Source organism: Vigna unguiculata, chromosome 2 (assembly GCF_037176805.1).
Source record: "Vigna unguiculata cultivar grain cowpea cultivar isolate G323 ecotype 2 chromosome 2, ASM3717680v1, whole genome shotgun sequence".
Classification (NCBI taxonomy): domain Eukaryota; kingdom Viridiplantae; phylum Streptophyta; class Magnoliopsida; order Fabales; family Fabaceae; genus Vigna; species Vigna unguiculata.
Window position 1 is genome coordinate 2530699 of NC_140793.1, and position 24766 is coordinate 2555464.

General features: G+C 35.3%; 2 protein-coding genes across 4 annotated transcripts; both read left to right on the top strand.

Moving 5' to 3' along the window:
• Positions 1–11746: 11746 nt before the first annotated feature.
• LOC114174725 (uncharacterized) lies at positions 11747–15048 on the top strand. Of its 3 annotated transcripts, none has more exons than XM_028059568.2 (5): positions 11747–12048; positions 12233–12287; positions 13538–13620; positions 14099–14413; positions 14820–15048. In XM_028059568.2, the coding sequence occupies exons 1-4, from the start codon at positions 11899–11901 to the stop codon at positions 14369–14371; spliced, it is 561 nt and encodes a 186-aa protein (XP_027915369.1). In that variant the 5' UTR covers positions 11747–11898; the 3' UTR covers positions 14372–14413; positions 14820–15048. The 3 variants fall into 3 exon arrangements, with proteins under 3 accessions (XP_027915369.1, XP_027915370.1, XP_085525843.1); XM_028059569.2 differs by having other exon boundaries at positions 14099–14373; XM_085669717.1 differs by having other exon boundaries at positions 14099–15048.
• Positions 15049–23011: 7963 nt separating this feature from the next.
• Positions 23012–23599, top strand: LOC114173613 (uncharacterized). Its single transcript, XM_028058102.1, has one exon. It carries the CDS (start codon positions 23012–23014, stop codon positions 23597–23599), a length of 588 nt encoding a protein of 195 aa, XP_027913903.1.
• Positions 23600–24766: the final 1167 nt, after the last annotated feature.

Genomic DNA, 24766 nt, shown 5'->3' on the forward strand with positions numbered 1-24766 from the left:
ATATCTTGGAAAGAGCAAGCGTAAACATACAAGAAATCCAGTTTTGCTCCTTCCCCACCGTGGCATACCCTCTCATTGTCGGCACAAATTTTCAACCAAAGAGACCTTTTTTCCACTTCCTCTTTGAAGAAGTCCGCTTTGCCGACCAAGGCGACTAGGTCATTTCCCCATCGGAACCTTGTAATGTACATTCTAGGTTCATGGGGCATCCACTCGTAACTGGGAACCGGAGGAAGTTCCAGCCGATCTCCCTCATCAGCAAAGTCAATCTTGACGTGTCCCTTATCCTCGCTCTCTGGATCAAAGCTGACATTCTCGGTCAACTCTTCTACATCACCTCCACTTTACCCTCCCCTATATTGTTATTTACATTGGTTGAGCTTTTACCAAAAGGCGTCTCCCGACCGAGCGACCCCTCAATCTCCGATAGCGTCAGTGAGAAGGTAGAAGCTGACCCGCGGTCCTTTGGACTCCCGCCATCCTGACCAGAGGACCCATCCGAGCTCGATAGACTAACAACAACCATTATTACCTACAATAAGTCAAAATCGAACGGTGCAAAGAGTAGAGAGAAGTGAAGAAAGTGTGAAAATAACCTAGACCACATGTTATTATCTATAGAAAAATCGGTTGACATGTGGCAACACCAGATCCACATGATCGTAGGACGATCAACGACCTAGGAGACGTGATGCTTCGCCTACCCCTGATAGGCATGAACAACAAAGTGATAGAACCCTGTCAAACGTCACATCTCTACTAGCTCCCGAGCGGTTCTATCTTAAACCTTTTTTGCTTTGCCTACGACAAACGCTTAAGGCTTAGGGGGCTTGTCTACCATATGACCTATCAACATCCCCAGTCCGACCCTCGGTCAGGCAGCCTAAGGATAAACGGCCTAAGGATAAGCGGCCGAAGGCCTCCTGCTACAGACGGATAATCCTGTGGGTTATTGATGTGGTAATTTCTCTAGAGTGATTTTAGGGAGCTTATAACCGAGCGACCCAAGGATTAGCGGCCGTAGGCCGCACGCTAAGGCCGGTCGGCCATATTTAAACTAAAATCACATTGAGACCCTTCTCAATGTAAGTGTCGACGAATAAAGTCCATGATTTACCATTCTCGTCCAACTATAAGGGGACAACAACATGGTCGATCGGTCAACCTGATGAACCAAAAGGTAAAACCTAGATTAAAAGTAAAGCAAGTCAAAATCAAATTTAAAAAGCAATTGGACCATGATTAAGAAAACCCTAAACAGAGACCCATATAAAAAACTATAAATAGGAGACCAAGGTAAGTTGGTAGCAACTTTTACTTCGCATTTATTACAGCATTAATTGCATTCACCCGAACAAACTTGAACTGACTTAAGCATCAGAGCCTTATGATAGATACCCCGATCTTATGGAGTAGCGAACGGGAGAGAAAGAAAGGAGACCGCACGGGAGAAACTATAGCGAGGAGAAAGTAGACAAATTGAATATTTTACATAGAGGCTAGGTCTTGTACTCGAAATAAAAGCAAATGGAATTAGAGTGTTTCATGTGTGGCAAATAGTGTTCCCCATTGGATTGTAGTTAAATTTCCATGTCGCTATATATAATTGGATTTTATTATTTTTCTTACAATTACGTGTACATGTGGCTAAATATGATTGGATTACAATTAAACTCACATGAGTTTGGTGGTGGTGGATCTGGAGATGATAACTATAGGGGCAGCCTTGGCGATAGTTATGGTGGTGAGACTGGTAGAGGTTACGTTGGTGAGTGATGAGCTTAGTGGAGGTGGACCCATAGAGGTGGGGCCTAAGGTTGTGAGTCTGGAGGTGATGAGTTTTGTGGTGGTGCAGCTACAGGTGGGGGTTACGGATGGAGGTGATGAGCTTGGTGAAGCTACAATGACGGGCCTGAAAGTGATGAACTTGGTTTTGGTGGACGTAGTGGTGGGGTTTACGAAGTCATCAACAATGAAAGATGATGGTTTTATGAGATTTTGTTAAGAAAAAAATGGAATTGATAGAAAAAGGTAAGGCGAAATAAAAAATCAGTTCAAACGCCAAGTTTTAATGCAATAACTCCGTAAACGTCATAGGAGCATGCTATCCAATATTAAATATGATAATACTAGTTCAACTTTCCAAACCAAAAGGGAAATTTGGGGACAAGATAATAAAATTTAATAAAAACAAAATCTAAGAACCGGTGATTGGGATTATGTTGTCAATGATGAAGGTTTGTGGTGCGTGAAACATCTAATCAAACAATTAGATAGGTTAATGGAAGTCATGAGCACCTACTATACCATTTTTTACTTTAGACCATGCTAAAATAGTCCAATGTATAAAAGTGTTACCTAAACATAGAAATTACCAAAAATATATAAGTGTGACTTAAAACTATTAAAGACAACATTTTATAAATAGTTGATTATTTAGGAAATATTTCTTTTAAAGTTGCTCATATAAAATATGGACAAAACAATAAAATTGTGGCATCTCCCTTATGTTGTTTTCTTATCAGTTATACTATATACAATGAATCTTTTTCATACTTATAGATTAGGCAACGCTGGTATGACAACAATAGAAAACCATTGCGTAAAATAGGAATAAGCCACAATTTTTCTATTGTTGCTTATACAGTGGGTTTTATTTGCCTTAAACCTAGAGAGCATACAAAAAAAGATTGTTTATTGTTTTAAGTAATATGGTAGGAAATGTTGATAGTTATAGGCAACAATTGTTAAAATGTGGACAGTTTAGACCATATTTTTAAAATTGTGATGATTTAACGTTAAATATTTTTAAATTACCATCATGTGACCTAATTAAATTATTGTCAGATGGATCAATTGTCTTGTGGTGGAGGGTAGCTGGGCAAAGTCACAATCAAATCATGATACTTTGATTGCTACAATCTTAAGAAGAAAGAGTTGCACTTTAACTATTAGTTATAGCTTTTGGATTGATGGTATCATGTTGGTTAAAAGTGTGGTCTATTATTGTCTTCTAAGACAATGGTTTTCAAAAATTTTTGTGGCTTTAGAAAAAAAATTGTTGTCTTTGAACATGGTCACGACTCTAGACTCCACGGTTAAAAAATTGTGGTAAAATCATTGTCTAAATTTAAGATCATGATTTTTTTACTTTAGACGATACTTTTAAGTTGTTAATTAAACTACAAAAAAGTGTAGTGTCCCATTGAAAGCGCCGATGAAAGAATTCAAAATAGCTGGTCCATCATCACTAAGTCCACAACTATAACGCTGCCTCTAAGTCTACCACCACCACCAAACTCATTACCTCTATGTCCACTACCATTAAGTTCAACACATTCCAGTCTCCATTGTAACCTCAACCAGCCTCACCATCGTAACCCTCACTAGCCTCACTATCGTAACCGCTACCAAGACCACCCTATAACTGTGAATGTATCGTAAAAAGCTCTTTGTATGCAATCTGAAACTGTGTTATCTATTTCATCAAATTACACTGTTTAAATAAACTGCAAAAGAAAAAACTGCTCTCCCTCACTATGCGAGAAACTAATCGGCAGTTTCCTAATAATATGGTGGCTAATATTTAGCTCCCACAATCCCCAAAGATTCGGTCAGCATAAGACCGTTATTCAGAACAGAAATTTAAATAAAACATAACAAATCTGCAATTTTAAAAACATAGAAAATATCTCCTAACAATCCCTCCCTTAAACTAAATGTCCAAAGACTTTAGTTTACTTCTGATGCTGCGATCATGCCCAACATACGTCTGATTTTCATAAATTGCTCTAGCTTAAGTGGTTTGGTCATTATGTCAGCAATTTGATTTTGAGCACTGCAGTGAATCAGCTTGATTCTTCCTTCTTTGACAAGGTCTCTTAAGAAGTGAAATCTAACATCAATGTGTTTACTCCTACCATGAAATACTGGATTTTCAGACAATTTAATAGCTGAATTGCTGTCACACAGAATGAGAACATGCTTCTGTCCTTTAAAACCAATAGTCTCCAAAATTCTCATGATCCAGATACATTGACATGCACATGAAGCTGCAGCTATGTACTCTGACTCTATAGTAGATAGTGTCACTATTGGTTGTTTTTTGGATGACCACGAAACTGCTCCGGTTCCTAATGAAAAAACAAAGCCTGATGTGCTCTTTCTATCATCTACATCTCCTGCATAATCACTATCTGTATAGGCCACTAGAGTTATATCTTCTCCCCTTTTGTACAACATGCCCAGCTCTATAGTCCCCTTTATATACCGTAGGATTCGTTTGACAGCATTCCAATGACTTTCTGAAGGATTCTCCATGAATCTGCTAATTAGGCTGACCACATACATCAAATCAGGTCTGGTGGCTGTGAGATACATAAGGCTTCCAACTGCTTTTTTGTAAAGTGTGGCATCTACTTTAGGTCCTGTGTCAGTTCTGGAAAGCTTCATTCCTGGAACAATTGGATTCTTTACTGGATTGCACTCCACCATATTAAATCGAATCAATACTTCCTGTGCATATTTTCGTTGACATACAAAAATACCATTTGTATTCTGCAAAACTTCAATTCCCAAAAAATACCTCATCTTTCCCAAGTCAGTCATATCGAAAACTGACATCATAGACTCCTTAAACTCATCACACATATAGACTTACGATCAGAATTTTACCTTCTTTTGCTGACTTTGTGAACAAAGTATGTTCACAAAAACATCTTTCAAAGTCATTTTGTAAGAAGTATGCCTCTATTTTGTTGTACCATGCTCTAGGTGCTTGTTTGAGCCCATAGAGTGCCTTCTTCAATTTATACACCTTTTCTTCCTGTCCCTTTTCTATAAATCCAGCTGGTTGTTGAACATATATTTCCTCCTCCAATTCTCCATGAAGGAATGCACTTTTCACGTCCATTTGAAATATAAACCACCCATTTTGAGCTGCCATGGATAAGATTATGCGAATAGTATCTAGTTTGGCTACTGGTGCAAATACCTCTGTGTAGTCCACTCCATAATGTTGTGCATAGCCTTTTGCCACCAGTCTTGCTTTAAACTTGTCAACCTCACCGTTCTCCTTAAGTTTGGTTTTGTAAATCCATTTTACTCCAATCGGTTTTACATCTTTGGGAGCATGAGTTAACTCCCAAGTTTGATTTTTTTCTATAGCCTTCATTTCTTTCACCATTGCCTCTTGCCACTTCTTGCTTTTGATTGCTTCTTCAAATGTTACTGGATCAGTTTCAGCTACTAGCATAACACTAGTATTGCTATCATCGTATGTACTGCATCCTTCTTCATAGTCTGCCATCCATACTGGTTTTCTTCTATTTCTTTTTGCCCTCCCTTTAGCTGGAATCTCAAGTGTGGGAGTGTGAGAATCGTTTCTGACATCTTGTGATTCTGGTTGCTCCTCCTCTGGTTCAGATTGTGAATCACTGCTTTCTTCTGCAGCAATTTCTGGATTATTTTCTGCTCCACTCTGCTCCCAATTCCAGCCTTTGTTTTCTTCAAAAACAACATCCTTGCTGATTATTATTTTCTTGTTGACTGGATCAAAGAGTCTGTATGCCTTTGATTCATCACTGACTCCAAACAGAATGCAAGGTTTGCTCTTGTTGTCAAGCTTAGAACGTTGCTGGTCTGGTGTGTGGACATGAGCTAGGCAACCAAACACACGAAAGTAGTCAACAGAGGGTTTTATTCCACTCCAAGCTTCCTCTGGGGTCTGATCTTGTACTGCAGATGTAGGACTTCTATTCAAAATGTGTGCACACCATTTTGTAGCTGCTGGCCAAAAAATTTTTGGAACCTGTCTTCCAATCAGTATAGTACGAACCATATTCATGATGGTTCTGTTTTTCCTTTCAGCAACCCCATTCTGCTGGGGAGTGTAAGCTGTCGTTAGTTGCCTTCTTATCCCTTGATTTCTACAAAACTCCTCAAATTCTCTTGAGCAAAACTCTCCCCCTCTATCAGTTCTTAAGCAAATAATGCTTTCTCCAACTTCTTTTTCAACTAAGGCCTTGAAGTTTTTGAACAAGGAAAACGTTTCAGACTTCTGATTTAAGAAGTATAGCCAAGTTTTCCTTGTTAGATCATCGATGAAGCTTAAAAAATATCTCTTATTGCTGCTAGAAGTTGGTTTGATTGGCCCACACAGATCTGCATGAACCAGTTGCAATTTCTTGGAGGCTCTCCATACTCCTTTTCTGGACATTGAATGTCTGTGTTGTTTTCCTCCCAAGCATTGTGTGCACGCCTCTTGAGGAGCTGTGATCCGAGGTAATCCTATCACCATTTGTTTAGAGGCAAGAGTACTCAAGCCATCATAGCTTAAGTGTCCTAGCCTGTTGTGCCAGAGTTGAGAGTTGCTTTCTGTATTCATCTGAAGACACATATTTGCTTCCATAGTTGCTGTTAAGACAAACATCCTGCCAGCATTCATTGGGATTTCACATAGAACCCCTTTCTCAGGATGTGTAATGGTACAAGTGTTGCTTTGAATTCTGATGCGCAACCCCTTTTCCTGAAGTTGTCCTATGCTCAATAAGTTGTTTTTCAGTTCAGGAACGTAATATACATGTGTAATAACATGCATCAAACCATTCACCTTCATTTTAATGGTTCCTTTCCCCATTACAGCTATATGAGTGTTATTTCCCAGTTTCACTTTGCCTCTAAAATTCTCATCTAACTTTGAGAACCATCCCTTGTTGCCACTCATGTGGTTGCTGCATCTTGAGTCCAAGAACCACTCATCTTTTTTTCCTTCTTTTCCTTCTGCTAGGACCATTAGTAAGATTTCTTCTTCATGTTCATCCTTATCCTCCATTTCTGCATAATTTATTTTCTTCTCCCACATTGGACACTCATATTGAAAATGTCCAAGTTTATGACACTTGAAACATTCAACTTCGTTCTTGTAAAATGTTTGTCTTCCTCTTCCTCGGCCTCGGAAGGCTCCTCTTCCTCTCCCTCTTCCTCTTCCTCTTCCATTCTTCTCATCAAATACTGTTTGCATAACCTGTTCTTCTTCTACTGAGCATGCCATTCGCTCCTCATGCACCAATAGACTACTTTGTAATTCGTCTATAGTCATGGTATTCATGTTGTTGGATTCCTCAATGGAACATACCACATAATTGAATTTCGTAGTCATAGACCGCAAGATTTTTGCAGTGATGACACTCTCTTCCATACGTTCTCCCACTGCTTTCATACTTTTGGCTATCTTTAGAGTGCGGCCAAAATATGAGTTCACCGATTCTCCTTCCTTCATTTGCAGTGTCTCGAATTCCTTTCGTAAAGCCTGCAGTTGCGCACGTTTCACCCTTGTAGAGCCTTGAAATTTTTGCTTCATAGACTCCCATATATCCTTGGACGTTTCATCATTTAGTATTGTGTCCAAAATCTCTCTATCTATTGCTTGATAAAGATAATTCTTTATCTTCAAATCTTTCAGCTGTTGTTCCTCCATTCGTTTAAGCTCTGCTTCTGATGCAGTTGCTTTGTCTCGGACAATATCAATGCCGTGCTCCACCAAGTTCCAATACTCCTTGGAACGCAAGAAATTCTCCATTAATTTGGCCCAATGGTCATAGTGACCATCAAATTTGGGAATGGCAGGTTGAACGTACTTGCTTGTGTCTGCCATTTCTGATAGCACTCACTGTTTTCCCAAACCTCACTAGTGTATCACTCTTCCCAACCCAGTTCAGAAAACAAAGCTCTCTAGTGTTTCTCTCTCTCACTCACAAGTAAGTTTTGGGTTCAGGCCCTGTGACGAAGCTCTTGATACCAAATTGTGAATGTATCGTAAAAAGCTCTTTGTATGCAATCTGAAACTGTTATCTATTTCATCAAATTACACTGTTTAAATAAACTGCAAAAGAAAAAACTGCTCTCCCTCACTATGCGAGAAACTAATGGGCAGTTTCCTAATAATATGGTGGCTAATATTTAGCTCCCACAATCCCCTAAGATTCGGTCAGCATAAGACCGTTATTCAGAACAGAAATTTAAATAAAACATAACAAATCTGCAATTTTAAAAACATAGAAAATATCTCCTAACAGTAACCACTACCTAGGTCATGTGAGTTTAATTGTAATTCAACCATATACAACCACGTGTACTTGTAATTATAAGAAAAAATAAAATCCAATTATATATGCATAATTGCAAATCCATTAGAAAATACCTTTTTACACATAAAAAAACTCTAACGTCGTTTGCCCTCCAGAACATTTTACATTCTTTCATAAAATATAAAGACGAAATTAGGATACGTTCGTTTAAGAACGAAATAATTTTTTTTTTCGACAGTTCGGAAATGGAAAATATTTTTCACTCTTTATTTTAACGTATGCATATATTTATACCACTTTGCACCTCCATATATAGAACTAAATAAAAAAAAAAAAACATAATTTCCATTAAAACTGTTGAGAGGAGTGAATTCGACAAATTATACAAAGTTTGTCTATTTGTACACATGTCATTTTTCTTTAAACTAATCCTTGTAAACACCAACACCAAATGTTTGATGTTCTTACCTGCGCATAAACTGTTTTAAATATGCTTCACCCAGCCAGCACCCTAGCAAGTAGTATTAAATAGAATTATAAATTATTTAAGCATTTATATTAATCTTTCTCTTTAATAAAGTTTTATTACTTTATTCCAAATTACATGAAATATATTAGTTAATCTTAAAAAATAAATAAGTACCTGATTTATAAGTTTATAAAGTTCTATACATTTTAGTTAATAATTTTTTTAATTAAAGAGTACATGATATAGTTAAACTCTTATAACTGGATAAGGATTGTCTTTAATATACATATTAAAGAGATTTAATATATTAAGTTGATAAAAAAAATTTAATTGATTGACAAAAATTCTATACATCTTAGCTAAGCATATATTTCTATTCCTCATTTCATGATTTAGTTCTATGAGTTTAATAACGACTATGAATATTGTATAGATAAATAAAATTTAATTAACAATAAATTAATTTCCTAATAGATTTATAAAGTTGTATAGATTTTATGTATGGAATATTTGTTTTTATTGAAAAATACATGATGTAGTTGGATTAAGAGAAATGAATAAGGAATGTATGTAGTGCTTACATACATAGATAATAATATAATAACCTATTTTAAAAATTAAATTCTTATTGATAGATTTAAAAAGTTATATGTATTTTTATCAAAATTTCGTGTGTTCCAATTACATAAAAGTTTTTTCTTTTAATTTTAGTTATTCATTTTTTGTCAATGGGAGAGTTGAACCCACAACCTCTTCCACCCTCTTTTTCAAGCCTACCAAATTAACATTATATCTCCAAATTGGTCGTTGGGAAGTTAAACACACAACCTATCTCACCCTTCCCTTCCAACCTTACCACTAAGTCATCCTTATATGTCCATATGTAGAAGTTGAATTAAAAGAACAAGATCATTTTTTTAATGATCAATTTTTGACGTATAACTATATGTAAATCTCATTTTACAAAGTTGAATTTATAAGACTGAACTAGAGTTAAATTCTATTTTCTTAAGATAATATAAGGATCACTCAAAGTCTATCTTAGTCAAAATTATTGGGTATAGTGTGTTATCTACTACCAAATTTTCCTAGTTTCACGTTCAAGATGTTTAATCATCGATATAGAAAATGTGTGTTAAAGAATTCACATCAAATAGCATATACCCAAATTAGAGTGTATAAGTTGACATAAATCTTATCTTATAAATTGGTTCTGGTCTACTGAGTTTTTTTTTTTCTTCTTTTTTTCTTCTGTTTCTTCCTATTATTTTGAACACTCTCAATTTACTTTATTTTTTTCTCTAAAAATAAGTTAATATAGTTCAACATATTAAATTAATAGCAATAATGTCAAATATTATTGTAATAATGTTCTCACCAAGAATTTGATAAAAAAAATTAGGTTACATTATGTTTAAAATAATGAGATTAAATTAAAAATATTCAAAATAATGAGACTGAATTTTAAAAAATATCATAACAGGAAACAAATAATTAAAGATAATTAAAAAATGAATTAAGTTGTCTAATTCATTACCTTATAATATTCTATGCACTAGTTAAGATTTTTTTTCCTTATTTTAAATTACATCCTTTTTGTTGTTTTCTAACAACCGATTAAAGTTTATGTCTATTATATAGATTAGATAGAACTTAAAATATTAATTTAATTAGGAAAATTAATTAAATTTGATAATTTTCTTTATTTTCATAAATTTTATTTAAAAATTACACTATTTAATATAATTCTAAGCTAAAATAATAATTGTTTTTAATTTATAGAAAAGGAGAGTTTAATATATTAATTTAGTTATGAAATGAATTTACATTTCCTAATTTGTTTTCTTTATACAATTTAATTAATACTTTAACTTCTAATTACATTATTTAGTTGAACTAAAAACATGAATATAGACAGTTTTTAATGTAGAGAAATGAAGAATTAATATATTAATTCAATTGTAAAATAAATTAAATTGCCTAATTTATTCATTGTTACATATTCTTGTTAAGATTTTTTCATTCCAATTACAGAATTTATCTAGATTCTAAGAACTGAATGATGATTACTCGTAATATAGGAAAAATAAGAATTTAATGTATTAATTTAATTAAAAAATGAATTAATTTTCTAATTTGATTTTAGTTTAAATTTGTATTCCAAATTACATTTATCTGAGTTAATGACTGTTTTAGTGTATAATAAAAGAGAATTAAATACATTCAGTTGATTATAAAAAATAAAATTAAATGACCTAATTTTTTTATTTTTTACAAATTTTAGATAATATTTTTACTTCTAATCAGATGATTTAGTAAAATTTTAAAATAAAAATATATATACTCAGCACTTTTGATTTTTCTTTTCTTTCTATCGAAGATGGGATATTGTCTAGAGTAAAACAAAGGGAAAGTATTAATTGAAAATGATTTTTTTTATCAGCAATTGAAGATAACTTAATGTATTAAATGAATTATTATAAATTAATTAAGAGATTAAAAATTAAATTATGTTTTTCAATTAATGAATATTTTACTTTTATTATTAAACATCTATTTACAATAAATATCTTCTCCATTCTTAACTTCAGTTTAAAAGCCATTAAATATTAAATTCTTTTATCAATGACATTTTCAATATATTTCAAGCAACACTAAATGCATGTTCGTAGTGCAGTGCGTTATACACGTAGAAAGAGAAAAAATAAATGAGACAATTATGAATACAACAAGACCAATTAAACAGAAGATAATAATAATAATAATAATAAAAATAATACTAATAATAATAAATTTTAAATATATTTCAAAATTTTACTGACTATAACAACCATTTTCATATAATAATAATAAATTATATTAGCAAATAATGTTATAAAAGTTGTAAAAAATAAAATGTAATAAATAACATTTAAAATGTGAAATGCATTAATGAACCATAAATGTTTAATATATATAAAATAAAAATAACCAACCATTTGAGGAAAAAAACAAAGTTTGCATTCTGTCACTTATTTGATGAGAAGCGTTACATTGTATCAGTTGACGAAAATGAAAATTTCAAACCGTGTGTGTGGTCCAATCGTCGTCACACGTGTGAAAATGCGTGCCACCATTTCTCACATTCTATTTCCCTCTCTTGTATATATCTCTCTCTATATATCTGTGCACTTCACTCTTCACTCACTTTTCTTCTCTCTCTTCTCTGTGATTCTCACCATGCACGTGCATTTCCTTCACCATCTTTACTAGTTCTTCTTCTGAATTGGGTCTCTCTCTCTCTCTCTCTCTCTCTCTCTGCGTTTTCTTCCTCACCTTGTTGGACTTTACCAAACTGTGAAGATGAGTTCACGATCCTTGAGGGGAAATCGTCAGAGGAAAATGTTGCAGCTGGACCTGAACCTGGTACCACCATTAGAGGAGAACAGTGTCCAAAATGATGCTGATGATGATGATGATGTGGTTGAACTGTCACCAACTACATTTGCTCAGGTTCAAAGTTCACTCAGATTAACTAAATTAAGTTTAGTTTTCTCAGAAAAAGAGAAAAGAGAAAGATCGGTTTCCTGTTGATGACAGAAATTAAAATGTTTGTTTCAATTTTGCTCAGTTTTGCTAGGAAACACTAATCTACTGTGTATGGTTCTAAGTTTTGTTGTGATTTTTGTTGTCTCAGACTCGGAGCAATCAGAGGAGGAGGATTAACAGGAGGAGGAGCATTTATGATATAGGTAACTCTTATTAATATTTTTTGACAGTGATGAAATGTTTTTGGGGTTTTTTTTCTAAATTTTTCTTGTATGTTATTATCATTTTCTTTTAGTTGGTGGTGATTTTTTTTATTCTGTTTGGATGTGTTAGTGTTTTGATAAGTTTTCACACCTTACTCTACAGATTGAAAAGTGTTATAAATGTGCATTCTGACATGATTATAATGTATTTATTAAACCTAATGACATATATATGTGTATATAGATTGTATGTTTGATTCATAGATCTTCTAACTTTTAATAAATTATTTCCTTTTGCCCACTAAAAAAAATAGTGTATATCTTAGTGTTTTTTTTTTTTTTTTCATGCGACCTTATTTCAAATCTGACACATGGGTGCTGTTATTTGGTATTCCTCACTGTATTGTATTAATGAGCAATTTTTTTTTTCCTGTGATTCTGTTTGGGTATTGGTATTTTCAAGAAATTTAATGGCTTGGTTCCATTTTTTCCTCATAAAGAAGTGATGATCCTTAATTGAATTGGCATCTTAATTCGTCACACTGTCAATTTGAAATTTATAATTACTTTTCTACAATTGCAAGAAAAACATTGTGGTGATCAATTTTTCTTTTCTGAGATAAATTTAATCTTGAATTGTTTACTTGAATGAGGGTAGTTTGATGGGTTGGAAATGAGTTCCACTTCCTTACATAACCTTCACAAATTTTGATGGTCTACTATTCTTTGCATTACACTCCACTTCTCTTCATTATGTTTGTTCATTTTTCTGAGCACATTTGTGTCTTTGAAAGAAGAAAACGGTTTCTATTTGTTCCATTGTCAATGGAGAGACATTTTCACTCCAGTGGGTCATATAGTGTAACATTTTGAAAATCTAGTAGAAGGTTTTATCTCTAATGAATAACATCATGCATGATTGATGAAATGCAAACTACAGGTGGATCAGCAAAAGAGGAAAATAATTGATATTCATCATCACATATATAAATGAATCAATCCATGCCCTTAGATTTATGATATATATATATATATATATATATATATATATATATATATATATATATATATATCATTCATAACATTAAATCCAACTTTAGAATGTGGAAACCATGAATGTTTGTGTAGAGTTTGCACATTGTTTTTGTGGTAGATAAGGGATTTATGTACTACTTTACTGAAGGTGTTTATTTCAGATATATTCTTAGTATAACTGGTGGTTTAACATCTGTCATTTATGATCATTGCAGATGATGAAACTGGAGAATTGCCAAAAGAGATAATAATTGACGGAAAAGTTTATAGAACTGTGGAAACTGGTAGCAGTTCTACGGTAATGAAATCCTCCAAGCCAAACCTTTCCTTTCTTTTGCTTTATATTGTTAATGATTTGGAGCTGAAAAAGCTGTGATGGATTACTAGAGATATCCAAAGAATAAGATTATAGGAATGAATGAACTATAAAAGAGAGTTAGAGAAACACATAGAAGCCATTCTATGAAGAGTTCATCTTAAAGAACATAGTCTCACAAAACCAAAAAGGTTGTTACTTACTAGCATGTAATGCAACCAAAGCAACCTCTGTAGCTTAAGATTTCTGCATTTGATTATAGTGGTTGAAGTTCCACATTAACTAGTTTATAATATAGAAATAGGTGCAAACTTCATCTTCTTATATGGTTCATGCATTTTAGTGAAGGAAAATAACAGTTTGATAATTGAACTTTCATGTGATTGCATGATCAAATGAGGTTGTGAATATATCATTGTTGTTATCAGAGTTACAATTGCTGACTATATTTTCTTATCAGGAAGAAAAGGAAAAGGAAAAGGAAAAGGAAGAGGAAAAGGAAAAGGAAAAGGAAAAGGAAAAGAAGTCACCTGAACCTCCTAAGAAGCCGCCTCAACTTGACTGTCCAATATGCATGGCTGCATTTGAAGAACCGATGTCTACCAGGTGTGGTCATATCTTTTGTAGGGGTTGCATTAACAGTGCAATAGCTGCACAGGGTAAATGCCCTACCTGCAGAAAGAAGGTTACAAAGAACCAACTCATAAGGGTGTTTCTTCCATCTCTTAGTTAAAGGTATCACCAAAACAACTGATTATACAGGAAATGAAAACAAGTAAGAGTTTATGTTGTTTGGTTAAGCTAAATTAAAAATCATGTTTAGATACATGTTTGGAATAGCTTATATGGTGTTGTAAATAGTTCATAAGAAAAATAACTCAAAATTAACAACAACAAAACCAAACGTTGCATGAGTTAATGGATATTTAATGTATTCTCTCTCTTTTAGCTTTCAAAAATTATTTGAATTAGTTTTGGTTGTTCCTTTTTATCATACAATAACTTGCTTGGAGGGCTTCATTTTTTTTTTTCCTTTTGTTTGTTTTCATTATGCTTTCCCATTGAATATGAGTGCTTGTCAGGGTCTGAAAATGCTTTTCTAATATTGTTTCATTAAAGAAAATGAACATATTCCTTCCTTTTTGCCTAACTGGTTGGTGTCTTGTCCTTTTTTCTTTCAGGAGATATGTGGCCAGGTCTAATTGAGGAAAATCACAAATACAAAAATGTAATCTCCAGATTTTTTAGTGGCTGCTTTCTGTTTGTTGTGGCAGAAGCATATTGACTTTCACAAACATGCTATTAGTTTAACAACACAAACCTAAGTTTTTTAACCTTTTAACTTTATTGGTGACTGAATAATCTTATGAGGAATTTATGGATTTGCAATTTGGTGATAGTATTCCTCTATTTTATTGTTTGACCAGTATTAATTTGGACATAAGATTATGTTTATAGTTACATTGGTTGGTGTTCTTATCGAAAATTTATCTGGTTGATTTGAAACAAATTAGTCTAATTTTTGAAATGAGTGTGAGTTTTGATCTGTCACAAAGGGAAGTCTACTTGCGAGGATTCCGACACTCAAGTTAGTAAAGAGTATTTTTTTAAGTATGAGAGTAAAGAATGAGTATTGAATTAGATTACTCTTTGTGATTCAAGGTATTTATAGGTTTTCGTGGGTCTGTTAGTATGACAACAAATAAGATAAATTCAAGATATAATTAAAACCAGATTAACAAATATAATAGTTGGATTCAGTTTATTATAACCTGAATTCTGTTTATATTATCATAAATATCATTTTTCCCTAATTTTAGGGGTGCTAATGCTTCATATAGATCTCACACTAATCTCATGCTTATTGGGTAATTTTTGGCCTGACAATAATAATATATTTTAGGTTGGGTATGTACATAATCTCCTCGAGCTCAAAAGTTAATAACTTTTGCAAGTGAAGCAAGTTATTAAATGAACGAGTTTATATGTTGTTTTTATCTCCCTGTACTCGGTTTTATATGCTACTTTTAACTCTTGGACGAGTTGTATGTTGCTTTTAGCTCATAACAGGGTTGTACTCGGGCACTTATATCATCATGATTTTGGATGCTTAATTTATACTCAAATTTTTCGAGTCAGTTCATAATCGGACACTCATAAAATACTTGGAATATTTTCCAATTAGGTCCATGGTTGGACACTCATGCTCAGATTTATAGAGTTGTCACATGTTTTGACGCTCAAGCTCAGGTTTACTGAGTAGCCACATATTCAGACACTAGGCTCAGATTTACACAAGTAGTCGCATATTCGGACACTATGCTCGAATTTAGCGACTAGTCGCAAGTTCAAATGCTGGACTCAGATTTACCGAGTGGTCGCATATTCAGACACTATTGATGTACTTATGAAACATAAAGTTTATGCAGTGCCTCATTAGGGAAAAAAACCCAAGTGAAGGGAAAAAAGTACATGCTTATTTGTATCAATGTGCTACAACAAGAAAGTAAAAGCTAAATGTTTGAGGTATTTATGATGCCATGGGCCTTTTCCCGTACTTCTCGTATAAAATCCATCTCAGTTGTTGATTTCTTCTTCATGTGTGTCGAGTTCCAACATTTTCGTAGTTCGAACTTGTCCTGCATCAAGCAATTATCATTGGAATAATATAATGTGGACTAACAGAGTATATTTATCAATCATCTATCTAATCATTATCATGTATATCTCTCAAGATGTGATACTCTATATCTTTGAATTTCTATATCAATAAAAGTTTGGTGCATTGGATGGTATAACTCATTTTGTGTTTGGAATTCGTGTATGAATGGGAAATGAGTGATGACTTTGTGTAAAAGAGGCATGTGGAAATGTGTATGCAGAATTTATTAAAACAAAGGAAAACAAATTGTTTCAATGCAATTATCCACAAATTTTTTAATAAAATGTTATATTATAGTAAAATATTAATAAAAGAGGTGGAGTGTCAAAATAGAACTCTTGAGAGACATTGCAAAATTTTGATCATGAATGCTCATGGAAAGTAAGTGATAATCTATCTTTAAGCGAGATGATGATAATATAAAATGTGGAGATAGGATAAAGTTTTACCTAAGTCCCATGGTGAGCGCCAAATGTTCTTACTCAAAACTTACCTGGTTGATCCGAGACAAATGAGTCTAATCTCCAAAGCGGGTACAAGCTATGATCTACCACAAGGGGGGAATTCCACCTGCAAGGACCCCAACACTCAAATTAGTGAAGAGTATTTTTTAACTATGACAGTAAATAATCAGTATTGAGTTAGATACCCCTTGCGATTAAGGGTATTTATAAGATTTTGTGGGTCTGCTAATATGATAATAAATAAGATAAGCTCAAGATATAACAATAGATTAACATATATAATAACTGGATTAAGTTTATTATTATAAACTGGATTCTCTTTATATTATCATAAATATCATTTTTCCTTTATTTTACTATTTTTAACATTTCATATAGCTCTCACACTTTGATCACATGCTTATTGAGTCGTTTTAGGCCTGATAATAATAGTATATTTTGGGTCGGGTATGTACACTTTGGATAAAATGTTGTTTTCTCATCAACTTGGTAAATATTGTTGCAAAATTATTTGCTCATATTTTTAAAAATCATTGGCGAGTGGGTTTTCAATTGCATAATCACAAAAAGATAATTTAGGTAAGAAAGGAATACAATTCTTGGAATTTATGTGCCTTGTGTGCTACAAATGAAAAATTAATTCAACATCTTTTCTTTGATTGTGTGGTATCTTACCTTGCTCGTAATCTTTTTTTTTTTAAATTGTTAGGACTAATAACAACACAACATAACAAAACTTCACAACATTTTGATCTATTTTATATGTTTACTATGAATATAAAAGATAATAAGATTTAGAATGTTATGTGGGTTGCTATGATGAGAATATATGGGACTATAGGAATACGATTATATTTAGATATGGTAAAAGTGATGGTGAGGACTTTTTTGGGATGGAACAGTTAAAAGTTTGAACATAGTTGAGAAACAAAATATCAAAGGCAATTTTTTTATTACTTTGTCCAAAATCATGTATCCAATCAATCCTGAAATAGTTCAAAAGTGTGCTTAAAATAAAGGTCTTATATACTATTATTTTTTCTCTATGGAACCAAATTGTCCTGCAAGTTATGGTATTATTCTCCTACTACTTGCTGGAATATGATCCAATAATGATATAATGCACCACAATGTAGCAGGTACCTGCAAGTACTCTAACGCTCAAGTCAGTTGGAGCGAAATATATGCAAGGATAACAAGGATAAGATTGAGTTTGCATAGATTTTACATGTAGCCTGAACTACCTTTATATACTTGTTTTTTACTAATTATCTTTAGTAACGCTTGGGTTTTTCCATAAATGCTAATTAATGAATGTTTCATTGTAATTGTCGTAACGTCTTGAGTTAATGCGTTATCACGGTTACTATAGTTCCTACTTGCATATGTTTGACATACCTCTCTTAGACCGAGATATACTTGCTCTTAGGCCGAGATGTACTCGATTTGTATGACAAGTGTGGTTCTTACTGCTACACTATGAAGGTTGTCCTAACCAGTATATGTCAAGACCATCTTGGCCTAGATGTATCAGAGTTTACAAAATTGGTAGGTTGTCCTGACCGAGATGTGCCAGAACCATTTTGGCTTAGATGTATTAGGATCATCTTGGACTAGATGTATCAGAACTATCTTAAAATAGATACATCAGGAGCTTTACACAAAACAACTATACTATTGTTATTTTATTTTCATTCTAACCCCTACTACCATCAAGTATGCTATTTGTTATTTTGTTAGGTTCTCTAGGCACTTTGGATCTATCTAGAAAACGTAATACCGAAAAAGAAAGTATCTCTCGATGACTTTGTTGGAGAAAAAATAGATTCTATAGTGGTAGTTACATCTATCCTACAACTTGTATGCTTTTTGAACTCAGTAAATTCTCGAGGAATTACTACACCTTGCATCCTAGAGTTTTTTCCTCTTTTATTTATCCCCAACTCTTCTTTCCATATAAGAGACTTTTACATCCAGTTTTGCTACACTGCACAACATAGTATTGTACCCTCATACAAGAAGAATATTTTAGACTATAAAGTCTTATAGAAAAGTTAGAACATCCAATAGACTTAAGCCAAGAAGACATGAAAAATGGTATAGAAACATGCATTCATAGTGATATTGTAATGCATTTTCAGTGGTTAAGTTTTAGCAAAGATGTATGTGTGTGTCTGTACATATACATACTTTATCCCTTCACAGCACACCAGGCAGTAGCCATTACAAGTTTTCAGAAAACCCGATTTTCCTATCCTTCATTCTATCCCTTGATTTTTCCTACCCTTCTCAATTTATATCTATAACATTGGCAGATAGAATCTTTTCAAATAGATTTCTGTAGTATCTTTTTCTTGATATTTAAATTTTTTAATTTAAAGTAAGAAAATTTTGTAATTTTCAACATAAAAAATAAATAATAAAATCATTAACCTATGGATGTGTTTTTATAGCATATAATCTTATCCATCTTATATTTTCTTTTGTAAGGTTAATATAAAACAAACATGATCATTTTAGCAATAGGACCATGTTTTATATTCATTTATTTTTGGTTCTTAGAATTAATTTTGTGTGTATATATAACACAACTTTTAATATTTTATACACATTCAATAATATACATTATCTTTTCTTATATTTCTTTATTTTCTACATATCAAATATTTAATTCTTAGATATTTTAATTTAAAAATAATAAATTAAAATGAGTTGTTAATGCATAATCCATTTCACACATGAATATAATGTATCTTTCACTGGTAATAATCATGGAGTTTGTGCAATAGATGAATAAGAGTAATCAAAGTACACCACAACCGACCACAAGAAACACTTCAAAAAATTTCAATTAAGTTCTATCAATGTTAAATGTAACTATAATACGGTGCCTGTGGAATCATCGAAACAACATAGTGAATAGGAATGCCATCTAAGACGCAGAAGAAATATGAGTCTGGCTAAGGTATAAGATACCCAAAGTTAACTTTTTGTATTTGATCTTACTCTCTCTCCAATTGAATATATGATCATTAGACTTTGCTAGAAAATTTGTAAAAATCAATGCATAACTCAGAAACCAGACAAAAAATGTATTTAGATAATTCCACCTCTGCGTTAATCTATCCAACATAAGCCATGTAGCTTATTTCTACCCTCGTCTCTGTAAGGCCCACTTATATTTATGCCTTATTTTAAAGGGTCTTTCCAAATCAGATGGGCCTAGGGCTGGCCCAAAGGATAAAACCCAACCCTAAGACAGCCCTAACTCACTCATTCTACTATTTCAGAAAACCTTAGAGCTACAGTCGTCCCCCTCTCCGCTAGGGTTCAGTCTTTGGCTTCCGTCGCACTTGTTCGAGCTAGTTTCGTTCCATGTAAATTGCCTTTCATCCCATACCTCTCTTGTTTAGCACTATTGCTTCGAGTCCTAACTAAGGTCGTTCTGGGTAGCTTCGTTTCATACTGTTCTTTATGTTTCTAGCTTGCTAAACTGCTCTAGGAGCTGCTGTGCTTCTTTGTTCGTACCCAAGAACCCAGCTGCTAGCCCTTTTCCAGGTACGGGAAGCTAGGGTTCACCCTTTTTATCGTGTGTGTTATGCTTGTGCTACTATTTTATCATTATAACATGTTTGGTGTGTTGATATGAACCTGTGAATGGCATTATTGAACTATTGGTGATCTGTTGGGTGTTTGCGCATGAGAGAGCAGTGGTGAGCATTGGTTTTCTTGCCCAAACGAGCATGTCTCGCCTAAGCGAGATTAACAGAGGCTCACCCAAGCTACTTCACGCGAGTAGTCGCTCAAGCGACCCATGTTCTTTTTGAGCGAGCGAATGTCTCGCTCAGGCGAGAGGGGTCTCGCCTCAGCGAGATCATGCGTGAGGTTATTGTTCCCCCTTTTCGAGCCCTCGCCTAGGCGAAGGGGGCTCGCCTGAGCGAGACCCTTCAGCCTGAGCGAGGAGTTGGGCGAGGGTAGTGTGGTGTTCGGTTGTTTCTTTGTTCTTGGATGATTGGAACTTGCTTGGGTGTAATTGTTATGATAAAAATATGAGATGAATGGTTATGTATGAGTGATGTGATTCATGGATGGTGAATGATGGGTTTGGTATGGACTTGGCATGTAATTTAAACGAGAAGGATGGTATCAAAGAGACATGGTATTGATATGAAATGCTAAAGATGAGTTGGTATGATTGAATGTTTGGAAACGAATGAGGATGGGTTGAAGGTGGATGGCATGAGGTTATGTGTATGATATGCATTACTTTATTGATCGAGTATGTTTGGTCTGTATCAGTGCGTAATTCCTTAAAATCTCTAGGTGAGATTTCAAGGTAGTGCTTCAGTGGTCAGGACGTAATTTCATGGCCCTTGTTAGTGGGTGTCCATGGTGGTGCCCCATCTATATAATTTGGTAAGGATTCAAGGTAAGGTTGCATCCTGACACTCTAAGGAGTCAGTTAGTCTCATTTAGAGCGGACTGACTCTTGCGGTTAGAGTAGTAAGAGGCCTGAAACTCATTAAGGACTAACCTTGTGTGTGTGGGATTAAATAATTGTAACACTTGTAACACATAGCTCGGGGGTGAGCAGGGTAATCCACCACAAGTGCACGCATTCGTTGAATCTGACCAGATTATATGTATCCGGATGAGTCGAGTCGAGTCTTAGTGTATTGATTGGAAGGTCATAACATGCTTAGATGATATATGTACATTGGACTGTGAAAGTATATTTGATTGCATGATAAAATCTTTTTGGCTCTAGCTTACCCTTTGCTTGTTTGATTGCTCTAGATGTTGTTCTTCTACTCTTGCGATGATCATCAATTTATTGATGGGAGCAGATGCGAGAGGTACTCGTGGTCAACAGGGGAGAGATGATTCCACTGCATAGTCTACTTGGGTTGGACTTCATGTTCTTATTGGGCTGTTCTTTAGGGCTATGGCTCATGTACTAGTATGTCTTTTAGATTTCTATATGATTCTATTAAACTTTATAACTTGTTTATTTTTGGGCATCATGGTGTGCCTTGGGTTATAAGGAATGGTGTTTAAACTCCGAGACTGCGCTAAGATATTATTTAGTGTGATGCTTCCTTTAATTTCGTTTATTAAATTAAATAGGGTGTTACATTTATGGTATCAGAACGATCATTCCTTAGGTCTATGGACTTGGATGTCCGCTTGGCTTTCTCTGTGTCTCTCTGAGTGTTTTTAGTTAAAATCATGTCTTATCAAACCTAACCAAGTGATTTCCTGTGTGCTAGTGAACGATGGCACCATCTCGTAGGACTCCGTAATCCTCCTAGGGCGATGTGCCAGATATCGCCAGAGCAATCGAGGAGTTGGTAGCTGTTATGACGCAGCAAAGCACGACGATGATGCAGCAACACGAAGCATCCATGCAGTGACAGGCAGCGTCGCTTGAGCAGCAACAACTGGTGATGCAGCAGATAGAGGCTGCTAGGGTAGCTGCTGAGGATGCCCGCTGGCAGCACATGGAGGCCCTCCGCCAACTAGAGGAGAACAAGGCGGCTGCCCCTATGTTTGGTCCTGAGCCACGACCGCCAGCCAGAGAGTGGAGTCTGGAAGACTTCCTGAAACACCATCCAGTGAAATTCAATGGGAAGACTAGCCCGGATGCAGCCGATCAGTGGTTGAAGGACCTGGAGAGAATCTTTGACGCGAAGATGTGTCCAGCAGATAACAAGTTGGCTTTTGCAGTCTATATGCTCACCAGAGAAGCTGAACATTGGTGGATTAGCATGAAGTCCATCATGGAGGAGCGAGGAGAGCCTGTGACTTGGGAGGCCTTCAGGGGGAAGTTCCTCTCCGAATACTTCCCTGACAGTGTGAAATATGCCAAGGAGGTGGAATTCCTCAAGCATCTCAACCGCTTCTACACCTTGCCACTCGATGAAGAGTGACGATGTCATAAGTTTGAGAATGGTCTCCGCAGCGACATCCGCTTGATGGTAGCCCCTCTATCCATCAAGGAGTTTGCTACACTGATGGAGAAAGCACGAGTGATGGAGAAGATGAAGAATGAGGTGGAAGGTCAGCGCCCACAACAGCCACAAAGGATAGGTGGCCATCTGTGTCCAAGCCCAGACATGAAGAGCGGAGGAGACTATACGACAGACCTTACCATCAGCCTCAGGGGTCTAGGAACTTTTCTCCTCAGTAGGGTTAGGTGTAGTGTTATATATGTGGAGGTCCCCACTTGAGGAGCGCATGCCCACGCATGGAAGGTTACCGCAGGTGCAAAAATTATGGCAAGGAGGGCCACTTTGGGAAAGATTGTCCCACGCTTGCTAGGGCAATGACACACCCTCCATTTCAGACTCCCCACCAGCATCAACGGAGAGACAGAGGCAACAGGCCGCAAGCGACAGGCAAAGTGTATGCCATGACCGGGGCGGAGGCTACAGGCTTAGGTAACCTGGTTATGGGTTATTGTTTGATTGCTGGGATGAGATGTTGTGTATTGTATGATTCTGGAGCGACACACTCCTTTGTGTTAGATGCTTGTGTGAAAAAGTTGGGTCTACCGGTGTCTGAGCTGCAGTGTGAACTTGTGGTGTCTACTCCGACGTTAGGTTTGGTCAGGACGTCATCCTTATGTGCTAGGTGTCCGATTGAGGTAGAGGTACGCAGGTACAAAGTGAACATAATCTGCATGCCCCTAAAAGAGTTGGAGGTGATCTTGGGGATGTATTGGCTCTCTACCAATCGCATTCTCATAGATTGCCGAGAAAAGAGATTGATATTCCCCGACTCAGAGGAGCTTGAGTTGTTATCGTCCCAAGGGGTTATGAAAGCTACAAGATAGTGCTCAGTGTTTCATGATCCTTACACATCTAGAGGTGGAGAGAGGAGAAGAGGAGTCTATCATACCGGTGGTACAAGAATTTGAAGACGTATTCCCAATTGAAGTACCTAGGTTGCCTCCCAATAGAGAGGTAGAGTTTTCTATTGACCTAGTGCTAGGAACAGGTCCGGTATTGTAACATCCCGTCAGGATATTACAAATTTAATTAAATAAAATAGATAAAACAATTAAGCTGCAATTAATAAAACCTCATTTCCCAAAAACTTGGGAAATTTAAAACGTTTGATTACTTCCAATGAAAAACCACAATCTATAGTTTATAAAATTGAACATAATAATAAAGCCTCTCATAAGAGTTTACAAGATATTTCAAATCAAAATAATACAAAACTCCTAGGCTTTCCCCCACTTCGCGGCTAAGTCTCACCAGCTCCACCTGCAATATCATCTGCTTACGTGTACCGCGTACACGATCATCGCCAAACACAAGCAGATAGGGTGAGCTAAAAAGATAACACATGAATATATATAAATCAATCATATATATATATATATATATATATATATATATATAGAAAAATACTTCAAAAGAAAAATCCTTTCTTTTATCCTGCATGGCTACAACCATGTATGATGTCATTTCACCTCAAAAGAACCTCCTTCTCCTCTTTCACATGGTCACAACCATGTAATATCCATGCACATCAAGGAAGCTTGTCCGTTTCCTACCACATGGCCACAACCATGTAATACCAATGTACATCAAGGAAACTTGTTCCCTTCCTACCACATGGCCACAACCATGTAATACCAATGCACATCAAGGAAACTCGTCCCATTCCTTCCACATGGCCACAACCATGCTAGTAGAGTTCTTCATCTTCTAGTGAGTATCTCAAGGTGCCTTGCTGCCACACCTATCAACCACAACCGATAGAACACATGCGGGAACCATGCTACGGATCACACACCATAATGCCAGGTGGAGTTCCAAATACGAACATAGTTCGTAACGTCCCAAGACTACCAAACTCGTCAGCTAAATATTGAGGACGGCAATCCATCTGGACCCATCCGTACTGGCCACAACCACCACACTCACACCGGCAACACTCGCCAACCCGAGCCACAACTCAAGAGTTCCTCGTGTTCATCCACTATCCCGAG